At 40.5% G+C, this 19,431-nt stretch overlaps 1 protein-coding gene, 1 non-coding gene and 1 pseudogene across 4 annotated transcripts; 2 read left to right on the plus strand and 1 right to left on the minus strand.

Moving 5' to 3' along the window:
• The first annotated feature begins 1,931 nt into the window (after window positions 1-1,931).
• Window positions 1,932-19,027, plus strand: APOF (apolipoprotein F). 3 transcript variants are annotated; one of them, XM_064491098.1, is made up of 3 exons: window positions 1,932-2,188; window positions 2,502-2,630; window positions 17,946-19,027. In XM_064491098.1, exon 3 carries the CDS (start codon window positions 17,963-17,965, stop codon window positions 18,863-18,865), a length of 903 nt encoding a protein of 300 aa, XP_064347168.1. In that variant the 5' UTR covers window positions 1,932-2,188; window positions 2,502-2,630; window positions 17,946-17,962; the 3' UTR covers window positions 18,866-19,027. The 3 variants fall into 3 exon arrangements, with proteins under 3 accessions (XP_064347168.1, XP_064347167.1, XP_010975153.3); XM_064491097.1 differs by lacking the exon at window positions 1,932-2,188 and having other exon boundaries at window positions 2,199-2,630; XM_010976851.3 differs by lacking the exons at window positions 1,932-2,188; window positions 2,502-2,630 and adding an exon at window positions 17,650-17,708.
• On the minus strand, window positions 14,615-14,687 carry TRNAA-GGC (transfer RNA alanine (anticodon GGC)). The gene has a single exon. It is a non-coding gene; the product is annotated as a tRNA-Ala (tRNA).
• On the plus strand, window positions 16,066-16,895 carry LOC105086402 (apolipoprotein F-like; annotated as a pseudogene).
• Window positions 19,028-19,431: the final 404 nt, after the last annotated feature.

A 19,431-nucleotide genomic window follows, 5' to 3' on the forward strand; every position in this document is an offset into this window, starting at 1 on the left:
CTTTAAACATTGAGTCACTATGTTGTATACCTGAGACTTACATAATATTGTACATCAACTATACCTCCAAAAAAAAAGAAAAGAAAAAAGCATATGCATCAGGAAGAAGCAGGAGCAACAAGAGAGAAAAAGCCAGTTTGTCAGCACAGAGGTAGACAAAGTCCAGGTAAGAAAGATGTGAGTAAACCTTGCAAATCTCTTGTCTTTCCTTGTTCTTGGAAGCCATCAGTTCTCTGGCTCCCTTGTGTTTCCAGCTGAGGTAGGGTGAAGGTAGAATTGTGAAGAAAGCCATTCAGATTAGGGAGAGCCCTCGCAGTAAAGGATGTGTTTCAACTGCCTTGTTTCTCTGACTTGTTTTTTTCCCTTCCATAACCTCTAAAGATAGAGGTGAAGCTAAGTCCAGGGTAACTGAAGTTTTCAAGGGCTAAGACACATTTTGCCAGTTAGAGTAAAGTGTATAAACCTTGTCTCTCCAGGTGTCCTTACCCTCTCCCATTCATACTATAATTATCTTGAATATTTCCTCTCTATATGTTGAGAACCATATAAGGCAATGTAATATTTTATTTCAATTTCCTAACATAATTAGAAAACTCATGAGAAGATGGATGGTATATAATTATCTGTATTTTTTACCCTTTCGGTTGCTTTTTATGGAATCCAGACAAGCTGAACCCCCAAGAAAGTTAGATGCTTCTTTCAGCCACTCAGAAGAGGAAAGCTGCAGCCAGTGCTGGAACCTGAAGTCTCTGGAGAGCCAGGGCCTGAGGAGGAGTGCTGAGCACAAGCCCTGAGGGCCCTCCTGTTAGCCACAAAAGGGAGTAGGCCTGGTGTCCCAAGGGGATGATAGCAGGAAGCACATGTGTTGAGGACTTACAGTGTACCAGCCATGCTGGTTGAGGGGGCTGACAGTGTTACTTTGATGCCTCCTATTTCAATGGGAGATCAGGCTGATGGGGACTGGCAACTAAAAACAGCACCCAAGATTTTTAAGGCAGTGAAAGTATTCTGTATGATACTGTAAAGGTAGATTATACATTATACATTTGGTAAAATCCATAGAACTATGCAATGCAAAGAGTTGAACCCTAATGCAAGCTTTGGACTTAGGTGGTAACAATGAATAATACATAATAATATAAACTAAATAAAAATTTAATATAATAATCAAATGTAACAAAGGTACCATACCAGTGGAAGATGTTAATGGGAAACTGAGGGGTTGGGAGAGAGGATACTGCTGGGGGGCAGGGGGTGTCTATACTTTATGCTCAATTTTTCTATAAACTTAAAACTAGTCTAAAATATAAACTCTTAATTAAAACAAGAAACTCATTACCCAAGAAGTGACAACTAATGGGAATTGATGAGGAACAAGTAGACGAGGACAGGAGTAAAGGTAGAAAGTCTGATTGCGAGGACTTGCCCCTGTCTTCACCCTCTGTCATTTCTCTCCGTCCTGGAGACGAACGTACCACCACTTTCCAGCCTCCTGCCGTATTGACACAGTCTCTCCTGTCATTCCCAAGGCACCAGAGTTGGAAAGTCAAGGAATTTCAACGGAAAGTCATTTTTATATTGAAGATGAGAGTGACGCTGACTGAGGAACTGGAAATGGAGACAGGACCAGTTATGGATGGTGAAGTCAAGTCAGAAATGGAAGAATCTGATAGGATCCAAAACTTCCCCAAGCTGGACAGAAGCAGTAGACATTCCCCATGGACGGGGTTGGATATCTCTACATCCAGTTCCCCCAACTTTAGGAGTGTGTCCCCAGTAGCTCTCTGAAGACTTACTTCTCTTATTCTTGGAACTGATTTCTTCTTGCTTGTTAAGGGCCCCTCCTGGAACTGAGAGGAGTGAGTAAGAGAGGAAGAGGAACCCAGGACCACTTCTTGGACAGTTCCCTTTGGCAGTCTGCCAGGGTGGGTTATAGCACCACAGAGGAAGCTCTGTGGCACAGTGATGTGTGGACTTTTGTACCAGTTTTAGGAGGCACCATAAACCATTGTTCATTATTGTCCAGACTGCAGTTTCTCACCTAGAATCCTGGATGAGAAAAGAAGTCAATCCCTATAGTTTTGACACAGGCTTAGAAAGAGGTACTATCATGTATTTAATTAGGGTATTTCACTGTAATTAAGAATGTCAAAACTGGAAAGTTGCTCTGGTTTGATCTGACTTTCTGGTAGGTACTATCATCCCATTGCTCTACCTGTTAAATTCATTGAATAAGAATTATTTTGGGGTCCTTTACCTAGAAATCATTGGCATCCCTGTCTTTGATCTCCCTGCTTCCCCAGAAGATGCAAAGGAATTTTTCCTGATCTAAGTTTGGGTCTAGAGAAGTCCTTAGGGTGGGGAGAATATGGGGCGGGAAAAGCAGTGGCCACAAAGGGAGCAGGCCTGATTGTTGGCATGGGGGCAAAGGTGAGGGCAAAGCCTGAACCACGAAGAGGTGGATAAATATTTGTGAATGTTATGTCCTTCACTGTTTTCAGAGGGGTCAACTTTTTTGGCTGGGATAAAGAGAAGATCAGATCTAGAAAGCAGTGATTCAGATCACGGAAGCACCGAGGCAAAGGACGTGTTCAGACCTCTTTCCTCTGTCCTGTTTCTTCCCGGAGTAGGTGAGTATCACCCACAGCCTATAAGGTCTGATGTCCGGGGTGATTAAAGTTCCCAAGGGCTAAGACACTTCCTAGCTCTGACCAGTCTCGGTGTCTCTTCATCCCAGGCCTCTCCCCGCTTCCCAACCTGAGCACTGCTTCTTTCCAGCAGGGCTGTTCTGCTGACCCACCATGGTCCAGGCTGTGCTGCTCCTTTGCTGTGTTTTCCTGTCCCCAGTGGCTGCCTTTCCAAGAAATGGCCAGAAAGGAGCCTTGAACTTCCAGCCGTCTTTCACAGAAACTGGGCATGCTCTGAACAGGCTCTCCAACCAGATCCCTCTCCCAGATCCCAAGACCTGCCAGGATCTTTTGGGCATGGCCTCCTCCTTAGCCCCTCTGCCTGAGTACCTATCCAGCTTAGCTCTGGAGGTGGTCCTGGAGGAGGTTGGCTGCCCAACTGAGGCCCACCTTCTGCAGCTTCAGCTTGTTAAGATGGGAGGAAAGGATACCACTGAAACCCTCATCCGTGAGAGTAAAAAGCACAATGAGGAGGAAGGGACTGGCATTACTACGGTTGTTCTGAGGGATCAGGGAGGACCCCCAGGGGAGCTGAGGCGGGTCCAGCGCTCAGTTACCCTTCCTGAGGCATGTAGGCTTGAACATAGGTGGGTGCTCTATGAGACAGCAAAACTGATAGCTGAATTTGCTGACAAGCTTTCTTCTACTGAGCTGGTAACAGAACTAAAGGCTTCTGCCATTAATGTCACCCAGAAGTGCACGGATGAGTCTTGGAAGCATTTGGAAGCAGTAGGCAAACGGCTGATGAAAAGCCCTGAGGCTAAGGGCCTCACGATGCCTATAGAAGATCAGATATACTTTGCCAAGCGTACCATAACCCTTCTGCTGCACATTATACTGGAACATATACAGGAAGCTTTTACAGGCTTCATAGGATAAGGAGAGCCTGTGAGGCATCATATTTCCTTTCTCAAAGGTGTCCGATAGGACTGTACACAAGGACTGAGCACAACAAGTCGTTAGAAATGGACAGAAGTATGCTATTCTTTTGATCCTAGAGCTAAAAGACATGTGACCGGAGCCAGCTTTGTCCCCTCTCTTAGCAAGTCCTAGCCGCTATTTTTTCGCCCAATTTCTCTCTCTTTCAGTTGTCGAATACTGTGGATTTATTATGTACTAGACGTGAAGGATATTGTGACCTTTCCCCATTCATGTGCCATTCACTTTCTAATTGCCCAACTGGGTACTGTAATTTGCTTATGTTAATTTTTAAACTGAAAAGAGAAATTAAAAGTTGCTTCTATATCAGAATCACAGTTACTTGATCTCTCTTAACTCCGGGTCTCCATGGCTTCTTTTGTGAACTAGCAATAGAATGTGGCAGGGACATGTTGGAAATGCCAAGGTCTTTTGAGGCTGAGTGTGTGACAAGGGGACAAGGTTCAGTCAGTACAAATGGACAAACATTTGTAGGAGTCATGCCCTTGCTGATCACTGGGGAAAGCAACCATCTTCCCTCCTCATGGGACAGAGAGCTGGGCAGAGTGGGTCTAGACCTACTAGAGCAGTCTCACTTCTCACTGACTGGATTTTGTGGTAATTTGGGGCCCCATAACTGCATGAAATGAGGTCCATGTGAAGCAGAGGAAGTCCCTGGTGATCTGGATGGGGAGACCAAGAAGAGAAATAAGGTCCCATTCCTCATTCCAGGCCCCAAACTTAAAACAAAGAGAGGCTGGGGGTTGTTGGGTAAGATGTCCTCTGACTGAGCCCCGGGCTCCTTCAGACCACAGCCCAAGGGAAACAGTTTGAGTGTTGTCTTCCATTCTAGCGTAGTCCGATCCAGCTAGGCTTCACCGAGACCCATCATGACCTGCTCCTTTACTGCCTCCTGCTGTACCTTGTGGTTGTCACTCCATGTGGCACCCAGAAAAAGACCTTTTTCCTCCTCTCTGGGGATCTGGCCACCCTCTGCAGGCTCTTGGTTCTGCCAGATTCTGCTCCCAAAGCCCTTGCCTGGCCTCACCCACTTTGTCCTCCACCAAGCACGTCTCTGGAGCAGGCTGATCACCAGCCTGATTCCTAGACCCTGAAGCTTCATCTTTACAGCCAGAGAATAGGAAAGCCGTACAAGGTGCCACACGGACAGCAGCACAGAGATGGGCTTCGCAGGGGATTCTCTGGTCTCTGTTCTGCAGCTAGTAGGCAGGGAACCTGCCTAATACAGGGATACAGGGAAAGAAAGATACGCCTTCTCTACCCTAGAATGTTAGTATGAGCAAGAGCAGCGTGGTCCAGCTGTTGCCAGCAGTGGGAATGTGCTGCAAAGTCAGGCACAGCTTTGTACTCTGCTGCTTTTTTTTTTTTTTTTTTAACATTTTTTATTGATTTATAATCATTTTACAATGTTGCGTCAAATTCCAGTGTTCAGCACAATTTTTCAGTCATACATGGACATATACACACTCAATGTCACATTTTTTTCTCTGTGAGCTTCCATAACATTTTGTGTATGTTTCCCTGTGCCATACAGTATAATCTTGTTTATCTATTCTACAATTTTGAAATCCCAGTCTATCCCTTCCCACCCAGTACTCTGCTGCTTAGAACTACTTCAGTAGACCAAGGAGTGAGGCTGAGATGGGGCCATAGACCTGAGCTGCAGCCTTCTGATGATCACGCAAAGGTTGTCTGGGGCCCAGGGGTTACTGGTGAGTTCTGTGCTTAAACCTGCAGCGAAGGCTGGGGTTCAGCAGCTGATCCAGTATTACTATGAGAAAGAGGCAAATACCCCTCTGTCAGAGACTGAGGAGGAGGGGTTGGCAGGCACCACAGATGTAAATTGCCCAGGGGTGACAGACAACAACCACGACGTCAGAGGACAAGGCTCCTGAAGAAGTGAACTCAGCTCCTACTCATTGTGGGCCTTATTCAAGGACACTGTTCCTAGGAATCTTACACTTCGTATAAATAAAGGGGTTACACACAGGAGAAATTAAAGTGAATTAAAAATTATCACCAACTCCTTTGTCCTAATCCTCAGATATGGAATGAAATATTCAACTATGAGTATGTCACTCTGTCATTATCCATTCTAGTGAGGAGAATCCTCTTACCTCAAAAAAAAAAAAAAAGTTTTCCTTCATAATAAAATTGTGTGGCTTCTTAAATCACACATATGTTTTCTTTATTCTATTAGGTTCTGTGTACTGTAATAAGTCTAGGTTTCCCAAACAAAGATCCGATGGCCCCAGCAGCAAGAATGCTGCATAGCCCAAGAGATCTTTCTTCGATGTGCTAATCTGTGCATTGAAAATCAGAGGTGACATAAATCTTAACAGTCTTTGCTGAATTTCCAGGTGGCTTGAATGAGGATGATCCTCTGATTAAGGAAGGGAAGAGGGACCTGGGGGTGAATTAGAGCCAATTACAACCTTAGGAGTTTTATGACTTCTTGCACAATTTCTAGACCACTGCTATCCAACAGAACTTTGAAGGACGATGGAAATGTTCTGTATCTGTGCTGTCCAGTATGGTGGATGCAAGCCCCATATGTCCATTGGGCACCTGAAATGTCAGTAGTGCGACTGAAAAACTGAATCTGTTTCTTTCCATGTTTTAAATTATTAATCATAGTTTTAATTCTTGGTATTACAGGACAAGGTCTCTAGGTGTTACAGACTGAATTGTATCCCCCTCAAAATTCATACGGTGAAACCCTACCCCACAGTGTGACTACATTTGGGGAGGGGGCCTTTAAAGAGGTAGTTAAGGTTAAATGAGATCATAAGAGTGGGACCGTAATCCAATGGGACTGGTGTCATAAGAAGTGGAAAAGACAGCAGGAATGCATACACGCAGAGGAAAGGCCATGTGAAGACACAGCCAGAAGGCAGCCATCTGCAAGCCAAGGAGAGATATCTCAGGACTAACTAAACCTGCCAATTCCATGATCTTGGACTTCTAGCCTCCAGACAGTGAGAAATAAATTCCTTTTGTTTAAACCACTCAGTCTATGGTATTTTGTTATGGAGTTCTCACAGACTGACGCATTAAGTATAGGTATTTTTCACCTATTTTCTGGTATCCTGTGAGTCCATTCAATCTGAAAAATTTTTCTTCTTCATTCCCCTCCTCCAAAAAGAACCTCTTATAACTGAAGAAAATAATTTTCTCACTTCCTCTTTTTTTAGTTTAGTTTTTAAAATTGTGGTGAAAAACACATAACATAAAATTTACCATATTAACCATTTCTAAGTGTACATTTCAGTAATATTAGCTATTCGCATTGTTGTGCAGCCTGTTTCCAGAAACTTTTCATCATATAAAATTGCAAATCTGCCCATTAAACAGCAACTCCCCATTTCTACCACCCCTCAGCCCCAGCAACCACCCTTCTACCTTCTGTGACTTTGACTACTCTAGATCTCTTCCTCCTCATTGCAATTTCCTTGTCATCTTTTCTAAAATATACCTCAGCAGCCTCAGGGCCATGCCACCCACACACCTAATTTACATTGGAGTCATCCTCATCTTGGGCTACTTTTCATTCTCCAAAAGCAGGCTTTTTTCATGCTTCTAAATGGCTAGTTATGCCAGTCCCTCTACTGGAAGGTTTCGATCACACACACACACACACACACACACAGATACACACACACACGCATCCCAGTTGTCCTCCTGATAAATCTCTACTTTCAAGAGTCAGCTCAATGGTCACTTCTTTTGAAAAGTGGTCCCTGTTACCCTTTGAACCTATGTAGAAAATGTGGCAGCTGGGCTCTGTTCATTGCACTGCTATAGCACCAACCCTATAGCACATCTGCTACTTCTCCCCCTAAAGTGTGAGCTTCTAGAGGGCAAGAATCCTGCCTTACTCACTTTTAGATCTTTAGCATCCATTCAATAATTTATGCAATTAACAAGTATATTTTTGGGCCAGCTGGAGAAGTAAGTGGTCAGAAGCACCTCCACCCTACCCTTAGCACAGCCCCACTGCCACCTGTGCTTTGTAACCTATAATAGTGTAATAGCTGTTGTCAAATTTGAGTGCACATGAGAATCACCTGTAGGGATTGTTAAAACCCAAATTGTTGAGCTTATTCTGAGTATCTGATTTAACAGGTCTGGGATATGGCCCAAGAGTTTGCACTTCTTCTAAGTTCCCAGGCAATGCTGAGGCTGGTGGCTCTGGGATCACACTTTGAGATCCACTACCCTATAGCCACTGGGGGGTACTGATCCATGTCTCTCTCCTCCTTGTAATGATCCCTGCTCTGCTACCCGACTCCAAGGCCTCTCTGGAGACTCATTCTCACTCCCCAGAAAACTCAGAGTCCAGTGTTTGGTTCAGTGGGAGTGATGATTTAACCCACAATCTGATAATCTGATTTCCTCCTTTTTAATGCTACCTATAGACCCACTTCAGAGGCATAGTTTATTAATATTTAGATGTCCAACTATCCTTATAGAATTTTTCTATAACTGTATATGCACATACATTTTTAAGCAAAAATAGGACTTTATTGTTCATACTAGCTTGAAGCCTGTGAACCCTTAACCAGTCCCCCATCCCCCCATCCTGGACTCATTCTTAATTTCTGGAAATAAATTTCCAGAAGTGGAATTTGTGGGCCAAAGGATATACACATTTTTGTTGTTAGTTGAGCCATTCATCTCTTTGTTAAAATGAAAAGAATTGCTTTGTTTTTTTCTGGTTGTAAATGTAATACATTCACATTGCAAAAAATTTAGCCAACTTAAAAGAAAAAACAGTCCCTCAAGTCTGATCACTCAGAAATCACTTCTGTTAATTTTTTGGCTGAGGTATATTTTACTTATAATAAAACAGGGGATAGGGGTATAGCTCAGTTGGTAGGGTGCATGCTGAGCCTGCACGAGGTACTTGGTTCTATTCCCAGTACCTCCATTTGAAAAAGGAAAAAAAAAAAAGAGATACCTGTAATAAAACAGGCAGATTTTAAATGTACAGTTCGAAGCACTTTGACACACACAAAAACAAGCACACACAAAGATAGATACATAGATAAATTACCACATCAATCAAGATACAAAGCATGTCCTTCACTTTGGAATGTTCCCAGTTAATTCCACTCCCCGCCCTCTTCTCTCATGACTCTCTCCCCACATACAAACATTGGACTAATTTCTATCCGTGCAGTTTAGTGTTGCCTCTCTGTAATTTCACACACATGGAATCACAGAATATGTCTTCTCTCGAGTTTGACTTCTACTCAGCCGTCTATGATTTATCAGTGTCCTTGCGTGTATATCAGTAAATTAGAGCTTTTTAATGCCGAGTAATATATCAGTTTGTAAATGTATAATGGTTGTTTTTAAAATTCATGTGCCTGTTAGTGGATATTTGGATAGTTTCCAATTTGGGGCTATTATAGATAAATATGCTATGAACATACTTGTCTTTTATGGGACGTGTGTTATCATTTCTCTTGGGTAAATATTAAGAAGAAAAACTGCTAGGCAATAAGGTGTGTATATATTTAACCTTATAAGAAATTGCCAGTTTTCCAAAGTGATTGTACCAATGTATGAAAGTTCTAGCTGATTCTCATCAACACAATTGACATTATGTCTTTCTAGTTTTAGCCATCCTAGTGAGTATCTCCTAATGGTATTAATTTATATTTCTTTGATGACTTACTGCACATCTTTTGGCCATTGTTACCTCCTCTCTTGTGAAGTGTCTGTTCAAGTCTTTTGTCCATTTATAAAACGGAGTTGCTTGCTTATTTAATATTGTGTGTCTATATGCATATTGTATGTATCATACCACTGATATAAATTATAGTGGCATATGGTCCTCCTTCAGTATCCGAGGGGGATTGTTTCCAGGACCCTCCGCCCATACCAAAATTTGCAGATGCTCAAGTCTCTTACATAAATGTCACAGTACAGTTGAGCCTCCATATTCCAGGTTCCACATCCATGGATATTGGCTGTTTATCCCTGATATAAATTTCACACACATATCATATGTGTTAGAAATCCTTTGTCAGATATATATTTACAAGTATTTCCTTTGCACTATGCCTTGCCTCTTAATTTTCACAGCAGCAGAAGCTTTAATTTTGAAGTCCAATTTACTGATTTTTAATTTTATGGTTAATGCTTTTTATTGTGGTAAAATATACATAACATAAAATTTACCACTTTAACCAATGTAAGTGTACAATTTAGTGACATTAAGTACGTTCACACTGTTGTACACTGTTACCATGTCCATAAACAGAACTTTTTCATTATCTTTCCAAACTGAAATTCTGTACCCATTAACACTAACTCCCCATTCCCCACTGTCCTCTGTAGGTACTTCATGAAAGTGGAATCATATAATATTTGTCTTCTTGTGTCTGGCTGACTTCATTTACCACTATGTCCTCAAGTTTCATCTATGTTATGTAGTGTTCAAATTTCCTTCCTTTTTAAGGCTGAATAATATTCCATCGTTATGTATATACCATATTTTGTTTATTCATTCATCTGTGAGGGACATTGAGGTTGTGTGAACTGGTATTTCATTGTGGTTTTGATTAGCATTTTCCTAGTGTTTGGTAATGTTGAGCATCTTTTCATGTGCTTGTTGGCCATTTGTATGTCTTCGTTGGAGAAATGTCTGTTCAAGTCACTTGCTCATTTTTAAATTGGATTGTTTGTTTGTTGTTGTCAAGTTGTAGGAGTTCTTTATATATTCTGGATATTAGCCTCTTGTCAACTATATGATATGAAAATATTTTCTCCCATTCTGTGGATTATTTTTCACTCTGTTGTTAGCGTCCTTTGATGCACAAAAGTATAAAAATTAATTAATTTTAATTTGAGTTTTTAATGAAATCCAATTTATTTATTATTTCTTTTGTTGCCTGTGTTTTTAGTGTCACATCTGAGAAATCACTGCCAAATGCAAGGTCACGAAGCTTCCTCCTATGTTTTCCTCTAAGAATTTTAGTTTTAGCTCTTATGTTTAAGTATTTGACCCTTTTTGAGTTATATTTCATATTTGGTATAAGAGAAGGGTCAAACTTTATTATTTTGCATGTGGATATCCAGTTGTCCCAGCACCATATGCTCCATTGAGTGGTTTCAACACCCTCATAAAAAAATCATTTAACTATATCCACAAAGATTTACTTCTGGGTTCTCTATTCTATTTCATTGGTCTATGTGTTTATCTTTATGCCAATATCACACTGGGTTTTGTTTAGGTTTTTTTTTTTTTTTTGCAAATTTTCTTTTCTTTTTTTTAATTAAAGTTTTTTGTTTTTCTCATTGATTTTTATAAGTTCCTGATATATTAAGCATAATTTCTTATCCACATATCTGAGTTAGGGCAAAACTAGAATTACTTTCAGAAAATACTTGCCCAAGCATATTGTCTTGGGAGACAAACCTTGTTGAGTTGTGTGTCCTAGTTGGTATCTTCATTTTTAAGAAAAGGAATTCTCTCACCGTAGCAAAAGCATACAAGTATGGCTTTAATTGGCCTTGCAGAATAGCTCCTATGAGGTACTTGTCATTAAGACAATAGCACACTCTTTCCATTAAGGTAGTTTTGTAATAAATTTTGAAATCAGGAAACAAATCCTTCAATTTTGTTTTCTTTTTCAAGATTGTTTTGGCTATTTAATGTCTCTTGAGATTCCATGTGAATTTTAGTTTGGTTTTTCTATTTTGGGGGAAAAAAAAAACCCACTAGGATTTTGGCAAGGAGTGCATCAAATTTTTTAGTCTCTTTGGGTTGTAATGACATCTTAAGAATAGTAAGTCTTCCAGTCCATGGGCTTGATGTCTTTCCCGTTATATATGCCTTCTTTAATTTCTTTCAGCCATGTTTTGTAACTTTCATTGTACAAGTCTTTGGCCTCCTTGGTTAAGTTTATTCCTAATTATTTTATTCTTTTTGATGGCTGTTGTAAAAAAATTTTTTTTTATTTCTTTTTCAGATTTTCCATTGTTAGTGTATAGAAATGCAACTAATTTGGGGTGTTGATTTTGTTGATCCTGCAACTTTTCTTAATTTGTTTATTAATTCTAACAAGTGTGTGTGTGTGCGCGAATATTTAGGGTTTTCTACATATATGATCATATCTTCTGCAAACAGAGATAATTTTGCTTGGATGTTCCTTTTTTCTTTTTCTTGTCAAATTGCTCTGGCTAGAACTTCCAATACCATGTTGAAAACAAGCATCTTTGTCTTGTTCCTGATCTTAGAGGAAAAGCTTTCAGTCTTTTGTCATTGAACATGATGTTAGCTATGGGTTTTTCATATATGGCTGTTATTATTGAGATACTTAGTTTTTTCTATTTCTAGTTTGTTGATGTAAAATGCCTTTCTGCATCAATTGAGATGATCAATTGAGATGATTTTTTTCTCCTTTATTCTGTTAATGTGATGAATTACACTGGTTGATTTTCATATATTGAGCCACATTTATATTCTAGAAATAAATAAATGGTGTGTAATACTTCTAATATGCAACCATATTCAGATTGTAAGTGTTTTGCATTAATATTCTCAAGAGATACAGGTCTGTGGCTTTCTTTTCTTGTAGTGTCCTTGTCTGGCTTTGATATCAGGGTAATGCTGGTCTCCTAGAATTAGTTATAAATGTTCCCTCCTCTTATTTTGGAAGAGTCTGAGGAGGATTAGTATTAACTCTTCTTTAAATGTTTGGTAGAATGCACCAATAAAGCCATTTGGTCCAGGGCTTTCCTTTATTGAGAAGTTTTTTACTGATTCAGTCACCTTACTAACTGTAGGTCCATTCAGATTTTCTGTCACTTCATGATTCAGTCTTGGTATCTTGTATGGTTCTAGCAATTTGTCTGTTTCATCTGGATTACCCAATTTACTGGCATACACCTATTCATTGTACTCACTTAAAATCATTTTTGTTTCTGCAAAACAAGTAATAACATTCCCACTTTCATTTCTTATTAAATTGAGATATAGTTGACATATAACTTTATATTAGTTTGAGGTGTACAACATAATGATTCAATATTTGTATACAATGTGAAATGATCACAATAAGTCTATTTAACAACCCTCGGCACACAATGATACAATGTTTTCCTTGTGATGAGAACTTTCAAGATTTACTATTTTGGTAATTTTGGAATATAAAATAGAGTATTATTGATTATACTAATTAATAATAATAATTATTATTATACAGTATAGATACCATGCTGTACATTCCATCCCCAGGACTTACTTATTTTATAAGTGGAAGTTTGTGCTTTTGACCTCCTCTATCCATTTTGCCCACTGCCCACCATCTGCTTCTGGCAATCACCAATCTGTTCTTTGTATCTATGAGTTCAGTTTTTGTTTTTAAGATTCCACATTCCACTTATGATATAAGTGAGATCATAAAGTATTTGTCTTTCTCTGTCTGACTTATTTCACTTGGTGTAATGCCCTCAAGGTCCATCCATGTTGTCACAAACAGCAAGATTTTATTCTTTTTATGCCTGAATATTCTACTGTGTGTGTGTATATATATATATATATATATATATATATATACACACACACACACACACATACACACCACAGTTTCTTTATCTATCTATTCATTGATGGACACTTAGGAAGCTTCTCTTGTAAATAATAGAACTGCAATGAGCATGGGGGTGCATATACTTTTTCAAATTAGTGGTTTCATTTTCTTTGGATAAATGCCCAGAAGTGAAACTGTTGCATCATACAGTAGTTCTGTTTTTAATTTTTTGAGGAGCCTCCGTACTATTTTCCATGATGGCTGCACCAATTTACATTCCCACCAGCAGCGCACAAGGGTTCCTTTTTCTCCACATCCTTGCCAACACTTGTTATTTCTAGTCTTTTTGATAATAACCATTCTAAAAGGTGTGAGGTGATGTCTCATTGTGGTTTTAATTTGCACTTCTCTGATGACTAGTGATACTGAGCACCTTTTCATGTACCTGTTGGCCATCTCTATGTTTTCTTTGGAATAATGTCGTTCAGATCCCCAGCGCATTTTAAAATCAGATCGTTTGTTTGTTTGTTTGCTATTGGATTGTATGAGTTCCTTACTTATTTTGGATATTGTCCCCTTATCAAATGTATAGATTGTAAGTATTGTCTCTCATTCAGTAGGTTGTATCTTCATTTTGTTAATGGTTTCCTTTGCTATGCATCCCACTTTTATTACTGATGTTAGTAATTTGAGTTTCTCTCTCTCTTTTTTTTAATTCAATGTAGTTGAAGGTTTGTCAATTTTGTCGATTTTTTTTTAAAGAATCAATTTTGGAAAAAAAAGAATCAATTTTGGATTTATTGATTTTATCTATTGCTTTTCTATTCTCTGTTTTATTTATCCTGCTCTAATCTTTATCATTTCCTTCCTTATGCTAGCTTTAGGTTTAGTTTGTCCTTCAGTCTTTAGTCTTCTTTAATCACTTTTGATAATTGTTTGTAGTTTTCAGTGCACAAGTTTTATACTTCTTTTGTTAAATTTATCCCTAAGCATTTTATTCTTTTTGATGCTATCAGAAATGAAACTATCTTGTAAATTTAATTCTCAAAGTATTCACTACAAATGTATATAAATGTAATTTATTTTGTATATTGATCTTGTATTCTACAACTTTGCTGAACTCACTTATTTTAATAATTTTTTGTGTGGACTCTTTGAGAGTTTTCTATACGCAATATCATGTTATCTGCAAACTGAGATATTTATTTCTTCCTTTCTAATCTGGATGTCTTTTATTTCATTGTCTTGCTAAGTCACTCTGGCTAAACCCTCCAGTACAATGTTAAATAGAAGTGGCAAGAGTAAGCATCTTTGTCTTGTTCCTTCTTTTAGGAATTTTATGTGGTTTTTTGTTTTGTTTTTTATCTTTCCTTGCTTTTTTTTTTAATTTTGGGGAGAGGTAATTAGATTTATTTATTTATCTACTTCATTTATTTTTTTTAATGGAGGTACTGGGGATTGAACCCAGGATCTCGTGCATGCCAAGCACGTGCTCTACCACTAAGCTACACCCTCCCCCCGAATTTTATGTGTTTTTTAACAGCATTTTAATTAGAATTGTTTTTCTAAGTTAACTTTTCAATGTATGCTCCTAGAACACAGAAATATTTTTATATTAATATCTTATCCTGTCACCTTCCTAAATTCACTTATTAGTTCTGGTAGTTTTTTAAAAAATTTGGCTCTTTAGGATTTCCTACATAAACAATTATGCTGTTTTTAAATAAATACAGTTCTGATTCTTCTTTTCTACTTTTACGCCATAAATTTTTTATTATTGCCTCATTACACTACTTAAGACTCCCAGTACAATGGTGATAAAGTGGTAAGCATAGATATTCTTGCTTTTTGATAGATTCTAGGAGAAAGGGTTAAATATTTACCCTTTGTTACGTTGCTTCACAGAAACTGTAGAGTCCTCGGGATTCCCCAGGGATTTAGTGTCTGGTCAGTTCAGTAGGGCTGAACCCCTTCGCACCTAGTTCTTGCTACTTCCAATTTTGGAAGTGTGTCCTTACAGATCTCCCCCTCTTCTTTCTTCTGTCTGCTCTTAGTTGTCAAGGGCCACTCCTGAGAACTGAGAAGTGAAATAAATAGAGGAAAGGACTCTGAGCCCCCGCCCCACCTCTGGCCTGTTTTCTTTGGCTGTCTGTCAGAAGTGAGTGACAGCACCAAAGAAACTTTTTGCCGTAACGCTATGTAGGAATCTGTACCAGTTTCAGAAGGCATCCAATACCTTCTTTCCCTAATTTTTGGATTGTAGTTATGGCTAGACCCCAAATGAAACCAAATGTTTGGAGTTTTGGTTAGATTTGGAAAGTGTTACTACCTAGCTGATGAACATGTTTCATTTATGGTTTGCATTGGAATTAGAAAAGTGAGAAATAAGAGTTGCACTGATTTCATTTAACTTACCAGTCTTTTCAGTTTTCCTGGCCTCCACTCAATGTATCTTTTTGAAAAAGAACTTATGGAATGTTTTGGAGGTCTCTTACCAGAGATCATCAGCCTTTCTGCCTTATCCATTCTCCCCTTCAGAAGATACAGAGGAACTTTTCCTCATCTCATGTATAGGTCCAGGGTAAAACCTTAGGACAACAAGGATACGGGGCAGAACTAGCAGGGCGAAAAGGGGAAAGGCCTATTTGTCAGTATGGGCCAAAGGTGAGGAGGATAAAGTCTGGACCTAGAAGAGATGTATAAATATTTGCAAATGCTATGTCCTTCACTGTTTTGGGCACTGTCAGCGTTCTGGCTTCCTCGTGATTCTGGCTGGGGTAAGGGAGAAAGAGCAATTAAAAAATTCAGAAAAGTCATCCCAGTCATGAAGATACCAAAGCAAGGGAGATGTTTGGACTTTTTTGTTCCTCTGGCTTGTTTCTTCCTCAAAACAGTTGAGGATCTCTCATGGCCTTTTAAGAGTGGGAGTGAAGTATGTCCAGAGTAACTGAAATTTCCAAGGCCTGACACTTCCTAGCTCTGACCAGTCTCGGTGTCTCTTCATCCTAGGCCTCTCCCCACTTCCCAACCTGAGCACTGCTTCTTTCCAGCAGGGCTGTTCTGCTGACCCACCATGGTCCAGACTGTGCTGCTCCTTTGCTGTGTTTTCCTGTCCCCAGTGGCTGCCTTTCCAAGAAATGGCCAGAAAGGAGCCTTGAACTTCCAGCCGTCTTTCACAGAAACTGGGCATGCTCTGAACAGGCTCTCCAACCAGATCCCTCTCCCAGATCCCAAGACCTGCCAGGATCTTTTGGGCATGGCCTCCTCCTTAGCCCCTCTGCCTGAGTACCTATCCAGCTTAGCTCTGGAGGTGGTCCTGGAGGAGGTTGGCTGCCCAACTGAGGCCCACCTTCTGCAGCTTCAGCTTGTTAAGATGGGAGGAAAGGACACCACTGAAACTCTCATCCATGAGAGTAAAAAGCATGATGAGGAGGAAGGCACTGGCAATACTATAGTCATTCTGAGGGATCTTTGGGGGACCCGCAGAGAAGCTTGGATAAATCCAAAACTCAGCCACTCACCCTGAGGAGTGTGTTAATGATGGTGAGTACACCCACTGGAGTGGCTGGTCTACCTGTTAGCTCAGATGGTGGTTGAATTTGCTGAGAAGCAAACAGCTTCCATGTTGCTAGCTGATGACACAATTTAAAGCGTTGCTATCAACAACCCCTAGAACTGCAGATATGAGTCTTGGAAACATGTTGAAGAATTAGACAAAGGCTGAAGACACCTCCACGTTATGGGCCTCTCAGTGTCTATAGATGATTACAATATAATTTATCAAATGTTCCACAGTTATTCTGAAGTGTTTTGGGGGAAACTGTTTCAGGAATTTGTCCAGATTATTTAATTCAGATATTCAATGTCACCTAGGTGACAAGTCTGATTTCCCACGACTCTGTTCAAGGATGGAACACAGTAAGTAGGCAGAATGTTGGACACCACTTAGGACAGATGCATGTTCTTTATTTCATCCCAGTGCTAAAACACACAGGTGACTGGTATTAACCTTGCCCCTCTCCACTTAGTAGCTCTCAGTCCTTATTTCTCATTCCATTTTCCCTTTTTTTCTTTTCTTTACTTCAGTTATCCTATGCTGGGCATGTAATAAGCATGAGAAATATTTTGACTTGTTTTTCATTCATCTACCCTGTGCTAAACCCCCAACTTGACAATATAGCTTGCTAATTTAATTTTTAAACTGAAAAGAGAAATAAAATAAAAGATCATGAAAGACATCCAATCTGTTCTGATTCTGTCTCCTTTCTCCTATCATGGACTAGAGTAGGAATGTGGCAGGGAATTATAGGAAATGCCAAAGAACAGGGTTTTAGGTATTGAGGTTGAGTGTGACAAGGGGACGAGGTTTGAGAAGCCAGCACAAACAGACAAATATTTGCAAAGATTACATCTCTTACTGGTGATAGGGGAAAACAAATACCGACTTTCTTCATGGAACAGAGGAGTAGGCAGAACAGGATCGAGGAGCTACCAAACCTAGCAAGGCAGTCTCACTTCTTAATCGCTGGACTGTGTGGTAATTTGGGATCCCCTACAAATGGGTGCAAGTAAGGCAGAGGAAAACCCTGATGACCTGAAGATTGAGAAGGCCAAGTGGGAACAATTGGGTTGCATTTCCTGTTTCTTAGGCCTTTACCTGAAAAGAACAGAAGTTTGGAGGTAATAGATGAGATGTGCCCTGAGTCCTGGGCTCCTTTCAGACCACAGCCCTTAGGGACATGGTTTGTATGTTTCTGGTTTCTCCCCTCTCCAGCTCACTCTGTTCCAGACATGCGTGGCCTCAGACTCATCATGATGCCGATTGAGCTACTTCTTTGCTACTACCTGTACGCTGTGGATGCCATTTCATATGGAAACCAGACAAATGTCTTGATGCATCTTCCCTCATCCTTGGGATCCTGGCCACCTTCCTCAGACCCCTTGTCTTGCCAAATGCTGCTCCCAAAGTCCCTGCCTGGCTTCATCCACATGGCCCCTCTACCCAAGTTTCTGGTAAGCCTGCCACTGATGATCGCCCTGGAGGAAACGGGCTGTCAGGCTGAGGTACGGGTCCTGCAGCTTCAGCTCTATCGCCAGGTGGGTGTAAATGCTACCCAGATCCTCATGAGACATCTTCAAGAGCTCGAGAAAAGCAGAAGCACAGGAAGGAGAGTGTCAGTGGATGCCCTGGCCTCTGCTCTGCAGCTGTTGGCCAGGGAGCATCCAGGCCCACAGAGGGCCCGACGAGCCTTCTCTGTCAAGGACTGTGAACAGGAGCAGGAGCAGGGTGTGTACAATACAGTCCAGCTGTTGCCGGTAGTGGGAACCTTCTACAGCCTGGGCACAGCATTGTATTATGCTGCTCAGAACTGCCTGGACAAGGCCAAGGAACGGGGCCAAGATGGGGTCATAGATCTGGGTTATGATCTTCTGATGGCCATGGGTGGGCCCAAGGGACTACTGATCGGTATTGCACTTAAACCTGCAGTGAAGTTTGGGGTTCAACAGCTGATCCAGTATTACAGTGAGAAAGAGGCAAACACCCCTCCACCAGAGACCAGCAAGGAGGTCTTGGGAGACACCTTAGTTGCGAGTGACCTGGAAGAAACAACTACCATGGTCCCTTTGGTATCAGAACTAGTCAGTTCAGCACCTTCCTGGAGTTGGAACTTATTCAAGGGCTATGGCTTATAATCTGGGTATGGGAATCTTGGGGTATAAAAGAAGGTGGTAAACACAATTACTAGATCTCGTATTCTGACAAGCTCTGTGTGTGTTCAAAATCCAAATCTCTGAAACGTTATCAAGGAGAAAGGCAGTGCTGTAAAATGTAGGAACTTTAAAGTTTGCAGTTTGGCTGAGGACTTGGTTTTGAATCCAAGCTCCACTTGTTAGAGCTTCAGTGATCGCTGACTAGTAACTTAAATTCTTTCTCCAAACTCGGTTTTTAAGATTTCTAAAGTGAGGATGATTTTCACTTCAGTGGGTTATGCGGACATTAAAAACGATACGTTGTACTAATGCTTAGCACGATACCATCAATAAACAGGTTTCTGTTGTTCTTGTTGTTGTCGTTACTTAAGCCCTCCCCTTCCTGTCCCAAAATGTCGAAATTCCGTCTCGCTTCTTGGCATAGTGCCTCCAAGGTCCTGAGCTAGTCTCGGTTCTGGTCCTGTGGTGCAGGTTCTCGGAAATCAGCTGTTTCAGTCCTTGGCTATTCTATTCATTGGACTCCTCCCTCCGGAGGCCCGGGGCTCACT

Source organism: Camelus dromedarius, chromosome 11 (assembly GCF_036321535.1).
Source record: "Camelus dromedarius isolate mCamDro1 chromosome 11, mCamDro1.pat, whole genome shotgun sequence".
NCBI lineage: Eukaryota > Metazoa > Chordata > Mammalia > Artiodactyla > Camelidae > Camelus > Camelus dromedarius.

What these genes read in the sequence shown, in the direction of transcription:
- APOF (XM_064491097.1), top strand. Translation starts at nt 2,477, where the DNA reads ATGTTATGTCCTTCACTGTTTTCAGAGGGGTCAACTTTTTTGGCTGGG. An exon ending in CCTGTTTCTTCCCGGAGTAG is followed by an intron (nt 2,631 to 17,945) that starts GTGAGTATCACC and finishes TCCCCTCTCCAG; the next exon opens with CTCACTCTGTTCCAGACATG.